The sequence below is a fragment of the Phyllostomus discolor genome, chromosome 3 (genome assembly GCF_004126475.2).
Source record: "Phyllostomus discolor isolate MPI-MPIP mPhyDis1 chromosome 3, mPhyDis1.pri.v3, whole genome shotgun sequence".
NCBI classification, from domain to species: Eukaryota; Metazoa; Chordata; class Mammalia; order Chiroptera; family Phyllostomidae; genus Phyllostomus; species Phyllostomus discolor.
Genome location: NC_040905.2, coordinates 163,037,938 through 163,057,696, shown reverse-complemented (window position 1 = coordinate 163,057,696; position 19,759 = coordinate 163,037,938). Strand labels below are relative to the sequence as shown.

At 34.6% G+C, this 19,759-nt stretch overlaps 1 protein-coding gene across 10 annotated transcripts in view; it reads right to left on the bottom strand.

Moving 5' to 3' along the window:
* Positions 1-19,759, bottom strand: part of RFX3 (regulatory factor X3) — a 274,512-nt gene that overhangs the window by 224,097 nt on the left and 30,656 nt on the right. For 3 of the 10 annotated variants that reach the window (XM_036021688.1, XM_028512691.2, XM_036021695.1), the window contains exons 2-3: positions 4,334-4,393; positions 80-153 (exon numbers count right to left, since the gene is read on the bottom strand). The exons of 2 other annotated variants lie outside the window; for them this stretch is intronic. In XM_036021688.1, the coding sequence (XP_035877581.1) occupies positions 80-113 (34 nt within the window). In that variant the 5' untranslated portion in view covers positions 114-153; positions 4,334-4,393. Of the gene's footprint in view, positions 1-79; positions 154-4,333; positions 5,286-7,780; positions 8,207-19,759 lie in introns of those variants that run through there. 5 more of the 10 variants (XM_036021689.1, XM_036021692.1, XM_036021690.1 and 2 more) reach the window with 5 other exon arrangements.

Below are 19,759 nucleotides of genomic sequence, written 5' to 3'. Positions count from 1 at the left end.
AATGTGTAATTTATAATGAAAAGGAGGTACACTGTATCAGAATTGTTTGGAAGTATTTTAAAATATTACTTATTCTCACCCAGAGAGATGCTCCCAGTTGAGTGAGCCATCATTACTGATGCAACTATGCTTTATTCTTCAACTGTGCTGGGACTGAAAACAGATTGAAAATTTCATTTTTAAATTATAGTTTAAATCATTTGTGAGAAAATTCATTTAAGTAAATTTTTCTATAATAAGGAAATTACATATATTGTTTGATAAATTAAACTTTCTTCATATCATAAAGCTAAACATGGTTTTAACTTTCTAAAGGCAAATGTAGTAAATGAGGCAGCTTTAAATTATGTTGAAAAATCCATTTTGAGATCACATCTCCACTGAGCTAGGCACTTTTAGAAAATAGAACCAATAATATATAAAAAATGCAGACAAAAATACTTCTCATGACTTCTGAAATATTCTGCCCAGGTCATTTCTCTTTGCCACAGCCCATTTTTTCATGTGTATTTATCTCCAGATGCCTTTTTCCCATGATCTCCTCTATTCCCCAGAGCCCTTTTTGTTCATCTTCTCTCCCTCCCCACACATTTAGAAGAAGAAAAGAACTGAATTCTCTATACCCAAATTTCAGAAACAAAATCAAGGATATCTTCAAGGGCATCTCTCATTTCCATACATAGCTGTTTCATCTCCAGGCAGCAAAGGCACTTTTAAAAACTGAGGGATCATGAAATCTATTCACACTGACTTCACTTTGGTGCATTTTTCTTATACTATATTTGTAAAATCTATTGATAAGTGCCTAGTAGTACTGTAAAATTAAATCCGTAAGAGGATCCATGAACCAAAACATTCTACTGCTAACATTTCCTTAAAGATTACATAAATGGGCCCTGGCCAGATAGCTCAGCTGGTTAGAATACTGTCTGATATGCCAAGGCTGCAGGTTCAATCCTCTGTCAGGGCACATACAAGAATCAACCAATGAATATATAAACAAGTAGAACAGAAAATCAATGCTTCTCTTTCTCTCCTCCCCAAAAACAAATGTTTAAAAATTTAAAGATTACATAAATACATTATTTAACATGAAAATTAGATACTATAACCTTTATTCTTGAGTATATTTCAACTCTGTACCTTTTATTCCGTAATTCCTGCTTTCTTTGTGTTAAATAGATATTTTCTAATGCACTTTTTTCATTTCCTTGTTTCTTTCATTAAATTTTTTTGTATTATTTCCTTAAGTGGTTGCCCTGGAATTTGCAATTAGCATTTTAATTTAAAACAATCTAGTCTGGCCCTAGCTGGTGTAGCTCAGTGGATTGAGCATGGGCCTGAGAACCAAAAGGTAGCTGGTTTGATTCCTAGTCAGGGCACATGCCTGGGTTGCACGCCAGGTCCCCAATAGGGGGCATGCAAGAGGCAACCAAACATTGATGTTTCTCTCCTTCCCTTTCTCCTTCCCTTCCTCCTCTCTAAAAGTAAATAAATAAAATCTTTATAAAAAAAATTTTAAAAAGGACATCTTACCAAAATAAAAATAATAAATTCTATTCTGAATTAATTCTAATTAATTACAAAAACTTTCTTGTAATATACCTCCATTCTCTTATCTTTCTTTTCACTATTATCTTCGAACTATATCTCTATATATTATAAACTCGTCAACACATTTTTATTATTCCTTCATGCAGTTGTCTTTAAAACAGGAGAAAAGTTCCAAGGAAAAATGCATTTATATGTATTTTTATGCATGTCTTTCCTAATAGTTATGTAGTTACTATTACTATTGTAGTTTCTCATGAGGGTTAGACTTTGCTGTCTAGTTTCTTCTGTTTCAAATTGAAGGACTCCCCTTAACATTTCCTGTAGGGTAGGTCTACTGGCAACAACTTCTCTGTTTTTATTTGTAAGTGTCTTAATTTAATCTTTGAAGTTAAGCTAAATACAGAATTCCTGGTTGATGGACTTTTTAATACTTTGAAAATGTCTTCCAGACTCCAAGGTTTCCGGCAAGAAACCAGCTATTAGTCTTATTGGGGATCCCTTTTTTATTTCTTTTTCTCTTTCTGCTTTCAAATTTTTTTTCACTTTTGTAAATTTATGTATGACGTATCTAAGTGTGTATTGCTATACAACTTGAAATACACTGAGTTTCCTGAATGTGTTAATATTTTTAATTTCAGTTTTCTGCCGTAATTTATTAAAGTATTCTCTCTGTCTCTTTTGCTCTTCTTCGTTTGGGACTTCCGTGGTACATATGTTGGCGCACTTGATGACATCACATTGATCCCATGCAGCTCTGTTCATTTTCTTTATTTTCTTACTACTCCTCACAATGGATAATCTCTAATGAATTATCTTCAAGTTAACAAATTATTTTATCTGTCAATTTATATTTGTTAAGCTCATGTAGTCAGTTTTTCATTTCAGTTATACTTAAAAACTCCACAATTTTTATATGGTTCCTTTTAGATAACTTCTACATTGATTGATATTCTCTTTGGCAAGACATCATTCTTATACCTTCATTTAATTCTTTAGACATGGTATCTTTAATTCTTTGAACAGATTTAGAAAAGCTGACTTAAAGTCTTTTCTATTAAGTCCATATCTAGGCACCCAAAGGGACATTTTTCCCTTGGTCGATTTTTGCATGTTTTTTTTTTCCCCTATGTATGTGGCATACTTTCCTGTTTCTAGATCTCATAATTCTTTGTTGAAAACTGAACATTTTATAAAATGTATTTTAACAACTCTAGTATCAGAATTCTCTACACTGCTCTACCAAGGCTTTTTAACATTGATTTTGTTTTTATTGATGCTGATTATTTGTTTAGCACTCTCATGAACTAATTCTGTAGATACGGCATTTATTGCCTGTAGTGTGTGGCCACTGACCTCTCTGCTAAATTATTTTTTAAGTTCTTATTTTTATTTTTAAGCCTGTCTTCCTAGGAGTCAAAGAGGGTCAGTATAATTTAGTGATCAACCAATGACTGGTCAGAGGATTTCCTTAAATGCTTGTCTGTCTGTTTTCCACCTTTGCTCAAGGAATCTTTATGAGAAGTTCCACTTCAATCTTCAGGCAGTTTATAAAACAGCCCTAATCTTCATTTTCTACTTATATAAAACCTCAGCCAGAGATGATCTCCTTTCCCAGGTCTGCCCTGGGAATGTGTACACTCTTGTACATTGTGCGACCTTTTAGATACCCAGGAATATGGTGGAGCTTTTCAAAATACCTATGGTTGGCTGAATCTACAGGATTCCTTTTAAAATCCTGTCCAGACTCTTTGCCCAAACTGAAATCACAGCCTTAAGCAGTGGATATGTTGCCAACAGTTGTTATTGTTTCAGCAAAGCCCTGGGGGTAGGCTTTTTCTTCCCTCAACTGAGCTGAGGTCCAAGTCAAATCAAATAGCCAACCACTCAGAGAATAGTTTTTCCCAGGGAGCTGCAGCTTGGACAAAATAGCAACTGTGCTTTGAAGCTGCTTTTAGTGGATCTCCAAAAGTAGTAAGATCTCCTCATTGCCTGCAATGCTGTCAGCTTTTGCTATATCACTAAGCTGGGGATGGAGAGAAGACAGAAATCACCTCAAATTAAAATGTCACAGACCCCACCATTTTCTCAAGATTCAGTAGCTTTCTCTCAGGTAGTGGATTTTCAGTTAATTCTCTGGTTTTGGTTAATTGCCAGAATTCTAAAATGGTTTATTGTAATTGTTTTGCCCATGTTCTTGTTGTTTTAGAGGGAGAGCAAATATACTGAGGCCCTCACTCCATTGATCTAAAAGCCAATCAAGCTCTGAAATATTAAATCTATCTTCATGTAGTTTTTAAAACAAAAAAGCACTTTAACAAAAAATTTGTTTAAAATACACTTATAAAATGTTGGATCACTGAGTCTCATCTCCGGTAGAAACATGAAAGAATTATATTTCAATAGGAGAGAAACTAATCTTTGAGAGGGAAAAAATAAACTGCACGAGCAATGTCTCACTGTACTGTATCTTTCCTGCTAATATGTAAATAATCAAAAATAAGATGATTCCTGGTCTGAGATCCACTCTCTCAGCCCCAGAATACTTTCCCAAATGTTTTTTGGACACAGAAATCAGTTCAAATGAGCAAGAAAGACTATTTTATTTTGTCTTACTTGGCTGAGATAGGCCAAATCCAATTCAACTCTAACAGTGATAAAGTAGTCACAAAAGACTGGAAGTAAGAAATTTAACAGAGAAGAGGAATCAGAGCCCTGAACAGAGAGCAACCCTATCACCAGAAATTTCTCTGAAGAGATTCAGTACAGGATATTGGTTTACCTCAGATTCAACCAAGTATCAGCCAACCCCATGTAGTTTGTGGTAGAATAAGGTGAATTTCTGTAAAGGAAAAGAGTAGTTTATTACTATTATCTCTCTTCAACATTGCCTGATATTTGTAAGCCATGGAAAGACCAAAATTGTCAGAACAGGACAAGAAAAGTAAATATCCTTTAGCAAAGCTTTTATTTTCAAGAACATGTCATGCTCCATTTTGTTGTTGTTTAACAAACTGTCCCAAAACCTCTGGCTCAAGAAAAGAATCATTTTCTTCATTCATAATTCTGTAGTCTGAGCTGGGCTTAGCTAGGCCGTTCTGCTCAGCCTGCTGATGGTCACCCATGATAGCTTTCAACTGACAGGTGGGAAGTGGGCTCAGCTAGAATACTAGGATAACTAGGCTTCTCTTTCCACATAATCTCAGGGCCTCTCTGTATCCATGTGACCTTTTTTCCAAATGGTCTCTCTGGGAAGGTAGCCAGATTTCTGACATGATTATTCAGGTCTCCAAAAAACACAAAAGCAAAAGCTACTTGGCCTTCCTAGGGCTTACACCCAGACCTGGAACAGTTTAATTCTGTTGCATTCTATTTGTTAAAGAAAGCTACAAACCCAGTCCAGAGTGAAAGGAAAGGGTCTTCACAAGGACATGAATACCCAGAAGTGTGATTCACTGTACCCACCACCAATGCTACAGACGGTGATTTCCATCCCCTTTGCAATACTCAACTATTTAGTCAGGGGCATTGACCTCTCAATCTGTCCAAAAAAAAAAATGACAACAGTCAACACAATAGCTGTGAATGTCCTGCCTTGAACCATAAATACATAGGTCACATAACAGAGTTACATCTTACTGTTCATGTCACATAAGGTTGTGTCCCATTGGTTAATGCTTTTATTTATTTATTTATTTAAATCCTCACCCAAGGATATGTTTATTGACTTGAGAGAGAAGGGAGAGACAGAGACATCACTATGACAGAGAAACATCAATGGGTTGCTTCCTGTATGTGCCCCCACCAGGAATGGAACCTACAATCTAAGTATGTGCCCTAACCAGGGATTGAACCCACCAGGGTTGATTGGTTAATTCCTGGTACCAGAAATCCTTATACACAAGTATAGGCATCTGATTTTTTAGAAAGCCACTTTGGAGTAAAAAGGGTAGGTAAATACTATTTTTTAACAAATCAATCAAAATTCTATCTTGTGTTTTTGTCAGATTGACAAAAAATACATTTTTTGGTGTGCTGCGGAATTTTAGTAATTAATTTACATGTGTCATGAGATGAAAAAGGTTGAAAATCACTGCTATAATAAACTAAAACATTAAGGCCAATGTTCACATTACTGAAACAGGAAAAACAGAAGAAACTATAAAATGGCTAAAGCTAAGGGAAGACTAGGCAGTTATACTCAGACCCCATTCTCATGCACTCCCACAATGAGTGTCAAACTAGGTTCACTGAGAATCTTAAACATAGGTGGAAGGAAAATTTGACCCTGATTAATCACTTATAAGCCATATGACTTTGGACAAGTCATCTTTCAAACTCAGCTCCTCAATTGTAAAGTGAAAAATAAGACAACAAATAAAAAAGTTTTGAAAACTAAACTGCTATACAAATATACGAAAGTATTATTTATATAATAGGATTCTAAGCATAGACAACTGAGCTGGGCTCAATTCCATTAATAAAATTATAATAATCATAGTTAATTAACCCATGTGCTAAATTACTACCACAGCAATGATATCACATATAACAATAGGCTAAAATTACACTACGTTCAGTTACTATAAAGAGTAACAATGCCAACACTAACTGACTTATTGTTTTCTGATTATACGTGTATGTCAGGTGATGCTATGTACTCCAGGTAAAACTATAACTAACCCTTACAATAACTCAACAAGATAGGCATTATCCCTCTTTTACAAATAAGTAAACTGGGTCAAAATATCAATTACTTAAGTAACCTGCCCATGGTCACACAGCTAGTATACAGAGAATCTACTATGAATGTTTAATGTACAATCAGAACTTGATAAATATTTGTTGTCTAAGTTAATGAAGAAATAAAGAAAGCCTGGACTACATGGCACTTACAGCAAGGAGTCTTTCAACTATATCAAAATATCTCACTCTCACAATTCCATGTAGCTACTGAAACTGTAATCACAGTAAACATATCTAATTAACAACAGTAATTTATCACCTTCCTCATCTGCAAAATGGTTTCCCATCTAAAAAGTAACCTTCATGTTTTTAAAGATCTAAATCTTTATCCCATTTACTGAGTCTTTATGAGTCATATCATATTATAATGTGGAAATACCAAGTGGAAAAAAGTGGTACATTTATATAACAAAATATCTCTAAAATAATACCAAAAAAAGCAAATATTTTAAATGGTAAAATATGTGCAGTATCAATAACAAATAAAATTTCATATCCTTATATTAGGAACAGGTCTTGAAATTTAAAAGGAGGAGGAGGATTAGAAGAAACTGTCCAACAGAAAAATGGGCTAAAGATATAAATGACAATCAATAAAATAAATACAAATGGCTAATAAATATGTTTTTTTAAATTTTTTTAGTCATTAATTATCAAAAAATGCAAATCCAACTAAGATTTTTTTAAACTATCAGATTGGCCAAAAAACAAAAAAAGAAAACACAAAATTTGATCATGCCCAGTGTCGAAGAACATACAAAAAAATAAATGTGTGTGTGTGTGTGTGTGTGTGTGTGTATTAAATCACTATTGGGAGTTTACAATGGCATGATCTTTTTAGAGAGCAATTTAGTAGTTGACTGAAACATTCAAAATGTACCCACATCTTCTAGCCAACAATTCCATTCCTAAATATTCATATAATGGAAGTAAATGGACAGTTGCACAAAAGAGCACATATAATTAATCATAATATCAAAATACAAGATACCACCTAAATGCCTAGCTAGAGAATTGCTTAAGTAAATGATACATTCATATAACACCAACAGATATAAAATATTATCATAAAAGATGTTTAAGACATGATTATCAAAGTTAAACAAATTCTATGACCCCATATTTATAAGACCTGCATTTGTAGAGGAGAGAGAGCACATGTCTGAGCAGAAGCACACTCAAGAGCACCAGAGTGAGCACAGAGGCACACACTGAGACAGGCCCTGAGAAAGTGTGGTAGCAATCTTGTGAGCAGATATCCAATCATCAAGCAGAATGATTTTTTTTTGCTTTCTTCTTTGTAACTTTCTGAATTTTTGGAATGTTTTACATTGAGTATATGTAACTTTCGTGATCTTAACACAATATAATTATTTTCATTTAAAGTAATGTCAACTGTGCCCTGGCCAGATGGCTCAGTTGGTTGGAGCATCGTTCCATACACCAAAAGGTTGCAGGTTCAATTTCCCGTCAGGGCACATACCTAGGGTGCAGGTTCAAGCCTCAGTTGTGATGCTTATTGGAAGCAGCCATCTGATGTTTCTCTCTCTCACATTGATGTTTCTCTTTCATTCTCTTTCTCTTCCCCTTCCTCTTTGTCTAAGATCAATAAAAACATATCCTTGGGTAAGGGCTAAATAATAATAATAATATTGTCAACAGTCATAAACCTGAGACTCTATAATCTTTCAAGTGTTATTTTTAATATAAAATACTGGTTAAAAATCAGTTGACATGGGTACTGAATGAATATGTGCATTCATTCCTCTTTCAAATGATAGATTCAAAATCAAAATCCTTTATTGGTAGTTTTTATCTTCAAATCATTTAGAATTTGTAATTTCTTTAATAATGTCGCTTCAGCACTAACTAGTGTGGCTCAGTTGGTTTGGCATCTTTCCACAAAGCAAAAGGTCTACAGTTCGATTCCTGGTCAAGGCACATGCCTGGGTTGGAGTTCGGTCCCCAGTGTGGGCACATGCATATGAGAGGCAACTGATAGATGTTTTTCTCTCACATCAATGTTTCTCTCCCTTTCTTTCTCCCCCCACCCCCCTCTCTCTAAAAATAAATCTTTTAAAAACATTAAAAAATAAAAATGTCACTTCAAAATTTATAAGTGAACTAGAAATGTTTACGTGCTACAAAATATACATGGTATAAGTATGCTACATTATATGTCTTTGAAAAATAACTTGTATGTATAAAATCTCAGAGACTTTTGATTCCATAGCTCAAAAAAAATCTAATATTACTTGGTATGTTAAATTGGGAGCCTAACTTATACTTATTACTTGTACAGTACAATGAGAATTCTGAACTAGCCATGGGTAAGATTATCCACAATTAACTTTGCTTCTTTAAAAAAATCCTCACCCGAGGACATGTTTATTGATTGGGGGGGGGGGGCAACAGAGAAATATAGAAAGAGAAAGCAAGGAACATTGATGTGAGAATCATCAATGGGTTGCCTCCCCTATGCTCCCCAACTGTGGATCGAACCCACAACCTAGGAGTATGCCCTGACCAAAAATCGAACCTGCAACCTTTTGGTGTACAGGTGATGCTCCAGCTAACTGAGCCACCCAGGCAAAGTACATAATTAACCTTGCTTTTTAGTTTAGCTATTGTACTCACAGGGTAAGCAGTTTAGTTATTTGTTTTGTAGTTCTCTCCATTCTATTTACTTTGCATTTACTTTATTTTACTTTCCAGGAAAAAAAAAAGACTTAAAATAAATTATACAGCTTGGATAGTGGATGGGCAAGTGGGCTGCTACTATCCTCAGGACTGAGTGTGAATAACACCCAGATATACCACTACCCTGTTTCCCACTTAGGGACTTTGGAAACTTTAGAGACTATTTTGGTTGCCACAACTGAGGAGCTAGAGTGGTTCTAATGCCACTTTGGACCACATTTGCTTAAACATGGTACTACTTCGGGACCCCACCAAGAACAGTCCCATCCACAATGACAATAGTGTCCCTGTTAAGATAGGGATAATAATTTTCCTGTTCAATATTGTATTTCTAGACTATTACACGGCAGGCATTAAATAATTATTTGTTGAATAAAGTCAAAACAAGCAATTTCTAGCTTGAATGATAAACAAATTATAGAAAATAATGAAGACTGACAATAGAGAAACTTGACAGTTTTCTATCTCAGCTGGAGACAGGACTTTGTGACTGTGCTCCATATACTTAGGGGAATTCTACGATCACACACATCTATCCAAAATATGTAGAAAAGCATAATAGTCCACATCCAAATACAAATTATAAGAGGATTATCTTCCATTAAAATATATAGGCATATGCCTTCCTCTATTAGTAAAGCTAAGCAACTGGGTCAATTTAAGACGTACACATTGGTGCCAACAAAGCTCAGTCTTGCCGTGGCAACTGAGTGGCAAAGCAGCCTTGTGGTTTAAGAGTCTGGGCTCTGAAGTAAGATCACTGGGTTTAAATTTGGCTTTACTGCACTTTACCTGAGTAATTTACTTAACATCTTAACATACCATTCAAATCTTGTCAATTTACTTAACTTCCCCTAGTACTAGTGTTCTCATATACAAAATAATGAAACAGGTTCACAATACCCTATTCTTAGCCCCTGGGGCAGATATGTCACATGACTTAGAAATTTTTGAATTTTAGGAATACATATATATATATATATATATATATATATATACACACATAACACCCCAGATGGATCTAGAGCAGCAATCCATAATCATACACATTAATATTTCTGTACCTAAATGAAGAATAAAGACCATTAAGTAGCTGCATCTCATTTAGTGCAGGTTTTGCAGCTAAATTAGTTTTGACACAAACAGGGAAGCTGGTGATTTTTAGAGCCTTTTGAAATTAGGAAGTGAACATAAGGGATCATGGATCTGTGGTACCTACTTCTCTCAGACTGATAATGTAAAGATTAAGTGAGTATATATAAACTACTTACCCAGTGCTTCTTACATAGGTAGCACTTAATAAATATTAGATACGGTTGTAAAAGTATTAAATGAGATGCATGACTATCCAAGATACCAACCGTAGTCAGCTGACTTGTATAGCTAGGGTGGTAGACGGGGTAGGGGTAAGGAGTGGTTAAAAGGAACCCTAATACAATTATGCTAATTAAAGTTAAAGAAATGAGAGCTGACAGACCCGGAATTGAAAGAAAATAATGCATTCATGACATTGCTCTTTTTAAACATTTACTTCCTTTTGATAAAAGGGAGTTTCTCCAGGTGTTAAAACCTGAAGGCATTTCACATTTTCTGCTTTTCAAGTGGTTGCCTACTTACAACTCTACATGGCTTTCTTCCTGAAAGTTTGTCTGATAATGAAGCTTTTGCTCAGGGTAGGACCAAAACTGGTTTCTCCTTAATGTAAAAAAGCAGTTAAGTTCTTGTTGACTACAGCAGAATACAGTAAAGTTTAAGTTAAATAGTAAATGCAAAAAATATGCTGAACCCCATCTCCCAAATATGTCCATTTATCCCTTCCCTGTTCTATTGTTTCCTGATCCAACATCTAGAGAAACTGTAAGACTTACAGGGGAAATGAAGTAACCCAGCATTGTTAAGTGCTACACTGTGCCAAGCATTGAATTATGCACTGCAATATGTATCCCTTATTTACTTTTATGACAATTTTGTCTTCTTTATGATGATTTAAAGTCATCCTTTCTATAATTTAAGCTCATTAAGTAATTTTCACAAGTTTTCCAGGAAACAGTTATTATTCCCTTATTATATAAGGATATTGACTTAATAACTGGGGGGAACTAAGATTCAAGTTTAGGTTTGACTAACTCAAAAACCCATGGGCTGTTTGCACTAGACTGACTTGCCAAAGGACAGAGCTTCATTCTCACGTTCCTGACTAAACTATTGGCTTCTTTTGTATTTCTATCAAGTATTTTTAAAATGTACAGAAGATGGAATTTATATTATCTCTTTGATTATGGGTATTTTAGTTCTTTCTATAATGCAAAATTTTAAAGCACTTGCAATTTTTAACTTACTTTATCTCTGAAAAAATAATAAAAGGATATCCATAAATTACATGTATTATCTTTAGTTATAAAAGTATACTTATGTGCATATTGCATTACATTTCCAAGAAATTACAGAGCAATTATAGTCAAAAAACTTTAAATTTGGTGGAGACTTTAAAGATAAAATATATGTTTAGCTGAATAACCATTCTGGTCATGAAGATTTTTATATGGTATGACCTCCCAAATAGCTCTACCACCACTCCAGAATTTAATACTTTTTAGGGGGTGTCTTCTATATGACTAATTAAAATCACCCTTTCTATAATTTAAATTCATTCTATTTAGGTCGAGCTTTCTAGGAGATACAAGGCTCTCTTTAACACACTTGTCATTTTGCTGCTTCATTGATTTTTGCTGAAAGTTTGTGACAAAAAAAGAGAAATACAAATAAATTTCAAAACAGATTTTAAGTTTTTCTCCTCCTTTCCCCAGACTAAATAAGTAACTTCCATGACTTGAATCTGCCTTCACTCCTATCAATAGCCATTTTTACTTCCCTTTTCAGTGCTGCTCCATGTTCGAAATGAACTGTGAAAAAAATAACTGAACACTATTACCATGTTTACTATAGCATTCTAACAGATCAATGACGAGCTTAAGAAAAATAATACTCCAGAGTCATGCTCATTTTTAAAAGTGCAAAATTACTGACACATATTCAATTTGTAGAATGCTATGACTGGAGTCTAAACAATTACTCTAGTCTTAAATTTGTGTGATTAACTTTTAACCATTATTAAAGTTCACATTTTTGTTGGACCACTGATTGGATCTATTTTCTATTTGCAGGTAATTTCATAGATTTTTACAATGTAATTAAGCTTATATGCATACTTAGTTAAGGTGTAAATATATTTTGGAATCCACTATTATCAAAGACTCTAGAATTCTATATGATGAAGGAACCATTCCTTAACACTATTGCCATTATTCATAAATGTGACTATAACCTAGAATTTTCAAGGCTCTATACATATACAGTAATCTATGGAAATTACTTTTAAGAGCCAATCTAACAGGCTTGAGATTATAAAATTCAAGCAATATTTTAAGCTGTATAAAAATGATGATGCTAGCCTGGCTGGCGTAGCTCAGTGGAATGAGCGTGGGCTGTGAACCAAAGTGTCGCAGGTTCGATTCCCAGTCAGGGTACATGCCTAGGTTGCAGGCCATGACCCCCAGCAACTGCACATTGATGTTTCTCTCTCTCTCTCTCTCTCCCCCCTCCCTTCTCTCTCTAAAAATAAATAAATAAAATCTAAAAAATTAAAAAAAAATGATGATGCTTATTAGTGTCACTTTATGAGGAAAATATGTTTAAAATGCAGATTATCTTTTAATTCTTATCACTTTTTTATATTTTAAATACTAAACTATTACTATTTTAAAACCAATTGTCATTGGCCCTGGTAAAAAGCTAATATCTCGTGTATCCTGTGTACTATGTTAATTCAGTATATGTTAGTTGAAAAGAAACAGAAATAAAGAAAATGTCAAGTCTAACCTTCACTCCTAAAGCTACAATGCCAGTAGGGAAGGTATAATAACCTTGATCACCACTTTTAGCAGAATGCAAGAACAAAAACAGAGAAATAGTTTGCTACTCTAAATTATAGTTTTGGGAAGAATAAAAACAGTCTATTTTCTAATGAAATACTACTCAGAGTCCCAAAGGAAAAAAGACAAAAAAGGACTTAGTCTGCAGGCCACCAACATTCCCAAGGTGGCTCCTGAAGAACTTTTTTGATTGGAAAATATAATTGGAATTATTAAATAATTTGAACATAGTTATTAATATACTGGATAAGAATACTAGAGTAAGAGTCACAAGACTAGGTGCACAAGCTATATCTTCCATTTACTAGCTGTGTTAAGTTGCAAAAGATTTTCTTAACCTCTCTGGATCTCAGGTTTCTCTACTATATTATGAAGACAAATCCATACTCTATACTTGACCAGTTGGGAAAAGTTAAAAAAGATGATAAACACACAAAAGAACTTTGTAAGGTGTGATGTACTATGTAAATTTAAAAGACATTAAAATTATTATCCTATACGCTATATATATATATAAAAACAGTCATTTTTCCTTCCCTATCACTCCCCTTTACAAGGCAATCATAAGAAACATATTTCACATATAACAAAGAATTTAATCCTCTCAAAATGAAAAGTCCAAAAGTCAGATTAAAAGAAAAAAAGTAGGAAGGATAGACACATACAGAATTGTTCTCTATTGCTCCCTGGGATAATTCAAGGTTAGCTTATCTCCTACTACTTTCCCAAGAGAAGGAAGGACTCCACTGACACATCTTTGGGATTTTACTTTAAATTTCCCCTAAACTACTTTTAATAAGCATTATTTGTAAGCCCTTTTAAGAGACCTATGCCATGGAAACTCTTTTCTCCAAGCTCATAAAAGCTTTCACAATTATTAGGTTCACAGATAAAAAGATTAAAGAAAAAGAATGTCAGATTCATTTGTCTGATACAGACAACTCAAATGCTTTGAGAAATATGATGAATTTGCAAGATTTCCTAGAAAACTATTTGAGAGAACTGGGTATAAATATACTGGGATAAAGACTATTATAACTATTACAGTTTTTGCACATAAATGGATGGATCATTTTTGTTATAAATCATGTTATAAATGTTAGATAAAATTGTTCAATTCATCTTTCTTGCAACCTCATATCAAAAGAAAAGGAAAAGAAAAGAAAAGAAAAGAAAAGAAAAGAAAAGGAAAAAGAAGAGAAGAGAAACCATCAGGGAATATTTAGTGTAACATTTGGAGGACTTTTATAAACCAAAGTTTTGAAATGGAGGATATAACTCCAGTTAATTTTTCTTGAGTCTTGGTTAAGTTTCTTAACCAAAAGATTATACATTGATCTTCTCATAGAAGCTTTAAGACTGAAGAAATGTTAAAATAGCAATGTTTTATCATCTTAAATGTGCTGGCAATTTCATTTGAACTATGTAGAAAGGTAAGGAAGTAATCTGGGTGCAAATATAATCTCAAAGATCACAGACGATGAACAGTTTACATATACTCAAAATCTATGCCTATCCCTCTGTGGCCCCTCCCACAACTCACCCTATCCCCACCCCCTCTTTTCACCTTTCTTAAGGCCTCTCTTTAAAGTACTGTTGTGGTGGAAGCACAAGTTCACAAACCAAACTCCTGCACCTAACTACATAACCAACCCATTATTGAGTAGAAGAATTATGACATCAGCACATGTTAGCCAATTATTCTACCAAATAATTAATATCCAATGATCCGCAATACTATCATGTCATTGGCTGGATTTCATAAGAATAGCTACTGTATTTTACTATCTTTATTTTGAATTTACTGTGATAGAGACTTGGTATTGGAAATCTATGAAACAGCTGTGGAAATATATGTAGCATGTACACTTAGTTGACTGCCATTTTAGAATCTCAAACCCAGGCATCATGGGTACCAAAGAGATGGGGGAGAAAAACTAACAAGGAGTCTTACATTGGTTTTCTCATTAATCAACCCTGAGTAGTGTCTAGGAATTTCACATTATAGGAGCCTCAAGGGTCTTTCTCACTATTGCCCTATAAACTATGTGTGCTCCCCATTACTTTTCAATTCAGCCTGCCTTTAATCCTATAGGGGCAGGTTGGTGAGGCAAGTAGGAAGGAGGAGTTCTCTTGCGGTTTCTATAGCCCCACAAAAGCTAAGCTATTCAGAGCTTTTAAAAATAATAATTGTAACCATATAAGAGAGTGCAGAACAGTCTAATACTGTTTTGTCTTAAACACATACAAGTAGTGGGAAAAAATAAAGTTCCTCACAATATTAACTATTGCCAACCACCAGGAAAGGAAAACCTATCGAAATCGTGTATGTAACATGTTACTAAAAAATTCAAACATAAGATCTCATATTTAACATATTAAAATACCCTATATTTTAGATACATATAGTTCATAATTTATAAAAAACATGTGATCAATTACCTCATATTCTCACCACAAGCCAAACTCAATGTATACTTTACCATAAAATGCTAGAATGACCATAGGACCTAAAACACAGGTGGCAGACACAAGACCCGAGGGTCAAATCCGGCCTTCTACCTTGTTTTATCCGGCCTAGCACCTTGTTTCTACCCAGCAGCAGCGCCGAGCTCTCACTTAACTGTTAAGGAGTGGTTACATTCATACAGTCCTAAAATTACATTCAGCCCTTTGAAGGCAACCATGAGGCTGATATGGCCCCCCAGTGAAAATGAGTTTGACAACCCTGGACTAAAATATTAAAAATGAATTAGGTAAACATTCCAAATAAATTCTTTAATATCTAGGAGCTATTTCATTATTTTAAATTACTTAGTTTATGAAAAATTATTAAATGTGATATAACTGAATTATTTTATATTTTAATTACAGTTGACATACAATATTAAAGTGTAAAACATAATTAGACACTTATGTAACCTAAAAAGTGATCAACCCCAATTAGTTTAGTACCAATCTGATACAACAGCTGAATTACAGGTATATTTAAAGTATTTTCTTACATGACAATATTTTTAAGTTTCCTTCTCAGCCAAAAAAAAAGATATTATTTTGATGTTACAGCAAAGAGAACTTTCATTTTTTAAAGAATTAGAACTCGGCCCTAGCTGGTGTAGCTCAGTGGATTGAGTGCGGACTGCAAACCAAAGTGTCGCAAGTTTGACACTTTGATTCCCAGTCAGGGCACATGCCTAGGTTGCAGGCCATGACCCCCTGCAACTGCACATTGATGTTTCTCTCTCTCTTTCTCCCTCCCTTCCCTCTCTAAAAAATAAATAAAATCTTTAAAATAAATAAATGAATTGAACTTTAAAAAAAATTAGAATTCAAGAAGCTTGAATTTCAAGAAGTGCTTCTTCTTTGACACATACATATGTGTCAAATATAGAGACTTGGTGTTTGGAACCTTGGAGACTTGGTGTATAGAGACATATGGAGACACTATCCTAATAATCAAGAAATATATACATTAGGGAAAATAATAGAATTCTTGAAAAAATACACACTTTTAAATTGTAAAGATGAGAGGTCAAACAATTCTGAGAATCAGCCTGCTAATTTCTTGTATATAGAGAGGTAAAGTGTCGGGGAAAGAAGAGGAAGGCTCAGGTCAAGGAACCCATATAAAGGATCCATGGACAAAGACAACAGGGGAGGGGAAGAGTGAAAGTGAAAGGTTGGGGGGTGGGTATGGCAGGGGAGAGTAATGAGGGGAAAATGAGGACAACTGTAATTGAACAACAATAAAAAAAGAAGTAAAAGAGACAATGGATTAGCAGCTGCTACACCTTTGTTCACTCCTTTATAAAATAAATAAGATTTTTTTCTTAAAATTAAACAAGCAAAGATGCATAAACAGGTCACAAAGCTGAGGAAACTAAGACATGCATAATTATTCAGTTTTATGAAAATTTTAAAAAGAAGTCTGGTTCAGGGAGAAGGAGCAAGGTTACCTTTAGCTAATTATTTTATTGGCTAATAAAGTAAGTTTAGGATAACACTGCTATACACACAGATATATAAACAAATACAACTAAGTGTGTGTGTGTGTGTATACAAAAATAATCTTTTTGCCCTAAATTTGGCCCATAATATCAGATATCAATTTAGTAGAGTATATCTGATCTTTTAGTCAACTATAACAGCATCATAGCTGCCTGGCATGATTTAATTTTGTTTCTTTTTTTCTTTAAAGGTAAAGATGACATTAAGCAACAGTTGCCATAATTTTTATGTTGGTCCATTAAACTTAGAAAAATAACAAAGCAAACAGGCACAGCTGAGTATATATGAACAGGAAACAGTCTAAATACACATAGTTGGGGTTACTTGAACAAGACAAGGATTACTAAAATAATCACAGGTGTTTGCTATGTATTTAGGTGATTACAAATAAGATACAGCAAAAATGCAATAATCTATACTAATTAACACACCAGAGTTCTCAAAAAGAACCTGGCAATTTTAACCCTATTACCAGATTTTCCTGTTACTCTACTGCCATCATGAAATACTGCAGTATTATTGTACACATTTTTTACAAACTAAGTGACTAAACAATGCTTCAGAACAACTTTGAGCAAAATGACTATGTATATTATGCATACCTGTTTCTAAGATAACCAAATTCCCTATAACTAACTTATTAAGTAATATCAAGTTAGAAAATTCAAGCTAACAATCTACAGTTATCTGCATCTTCTATTCCTCTCCAAACAGGTTATAAGTAATAACTTCTCTTTGAACACATCTTTCACCACTTCATTCTGATACTAACACAACTACTCAACAGCTCGTTTCTTGAATTATTACATTTCTTAGCCACCATACCATTTCAGTAGTGATACAAATTTGTCTTTGCCATTTATCACTTTAACCTTAAAATCCAATTCATTTTTTAAAGGCTGTTTTGATATATTATTCAGTTATTCATTTGAAAAAGAACTGTAACTCTGTCAAGTACCACATACAATTATTAAATATATTTGGTCCAAACACACACAAGTAGTTCACACTATCATGCCAATCACAGCAAGATAGTCCCTCCCCCAAGGCTCTGCATTGGCCCCATGAGAATTTATTTTCCTTGTTTCTTCCTATATTCTACAATCACTTTCTTCTCATATCCCTGGCACAGCTCTTCAAAATACCATCATCTTGCCCTTCAACATTTATTGAATCACTACAATGTGCTCTAAGTTCTCTAAGTTGATTAAGTGTTGGAGGATATAATTATTTTGCATTTGGGTCCTACCTCATCTGCTCCCATATACTGTCTTTTCTCAATGACTTTATAGTTCTCTTGGAACCCATGATCTTGCACTTTTTTCACTCTCATTTTCTCATACCTCACAACTGATAGTAAACAAGTCCTGCTGATTTGGTATTCATGTCAGATAATCCCTGCCAGTACCACCCTGAGATCCAGGCTAGCAGTGTCACTGCCCAGGGCCTTGTGCTTTAGAGAATCCACTTTGGACCACTCGCCAGGTACTTACTTCCTCATGAAGTGAAGTCTGCACAGGCCAGAGCCAGGTTCTCTGACTCCTCCGTAATCTAACTCAGCAGACTCCCAGAACCCTGAATTCTCATGCAGAGTCCTGGATTATCAACTCCAGGGTAGACAGAGATATAGGCATACCCACCACTAAGCTTGAAGAGTAGTCAAGAGATAGCTTGTAAGGGGTGAGGCAAGGTTGCTTGGCAAGTGACCATGTGGACATGTTACTGGCAAGGAGCCTAGGATATGGGGAAAGGGCGGGAGACTGCAGGACAAGGACAAGGTAACAGAAGGCTATTCACTTTTTGCTACTCACTATTTTCTTTTTTTTTTTTTTTTTTATAACAGTTGTTTTTATCTTTTTTTTTTTTAAGATTTTATTTATTTTTAGGGAGGGAAATAGAGAGAGAGAGAGAGAGAGAAACATCAATGTGCAGTTGCTGGGGGTTATGGCCTGCAACCCAGGAATGTACCCTTGCTGGGAATCGAACCTGGGACACTTTGGTTCCCAGCCCGCGCTCAATCCACTGAGCTACGCCAGCCAGGGCTGCTACTCACTATTTTCTATAACAGAACTGAAAAATCTGAAAATTCTAAAGGGTCATCTATAACATTTTTTTAAAGATTTTATTTTTTTTAGAGAGGGAAGGGAGGGAGAAAGAGAGAGAGAGAAACATCAATGTGCGGTTCTGGGGCCTGGGGCCTGCAACCCAGGTATGTGGCCTGACTGGGAATCGAACCTGCAACACTTTGGTTTACAGCCTGCTCTCAATCCACTGAGCTACGCCAGCCAGGGCCATCTATAACATTTTAAAGCTATACTTGACAAATTAAGAGGCAAGAGCATATTTTAACAGTTAGTTGATTTGCAACATTTAAGTTTATAGAAATATAATGAGTTTTCATTTGTATACTTGATATCCCTTAGTGTTAGGGATGGGCCTGGTTTCCACATCTTATTTCCAGTAAAGATTCACCAGCTCTGTTTTCATTATAACCTACCAAATAATGATATAATTGTAGCAATAGCTTTAATAGTATTATAAGTAGCATTGATAATACCTCTCACTGAAGGTCCTGGCACAGTACCAAGCATCTAACCTATAGTAAACTCTTTCATATCCTTTTTGTTACTTACAATACAATTGGCTAGTTATCTACATCGTATCTATAAATGGGAAGGAACAAAACAAAAATTCTAACCATGGTATTTCTGAATTAAAAGGGCAGGTTCTTCACTCTTAAATTCCTTTCAGATGACTTAGAGGTTTACCTGGCTTTAGACCCACTCCCTGCTAATCTTCACAGATCTCCCAGATTAATCTCC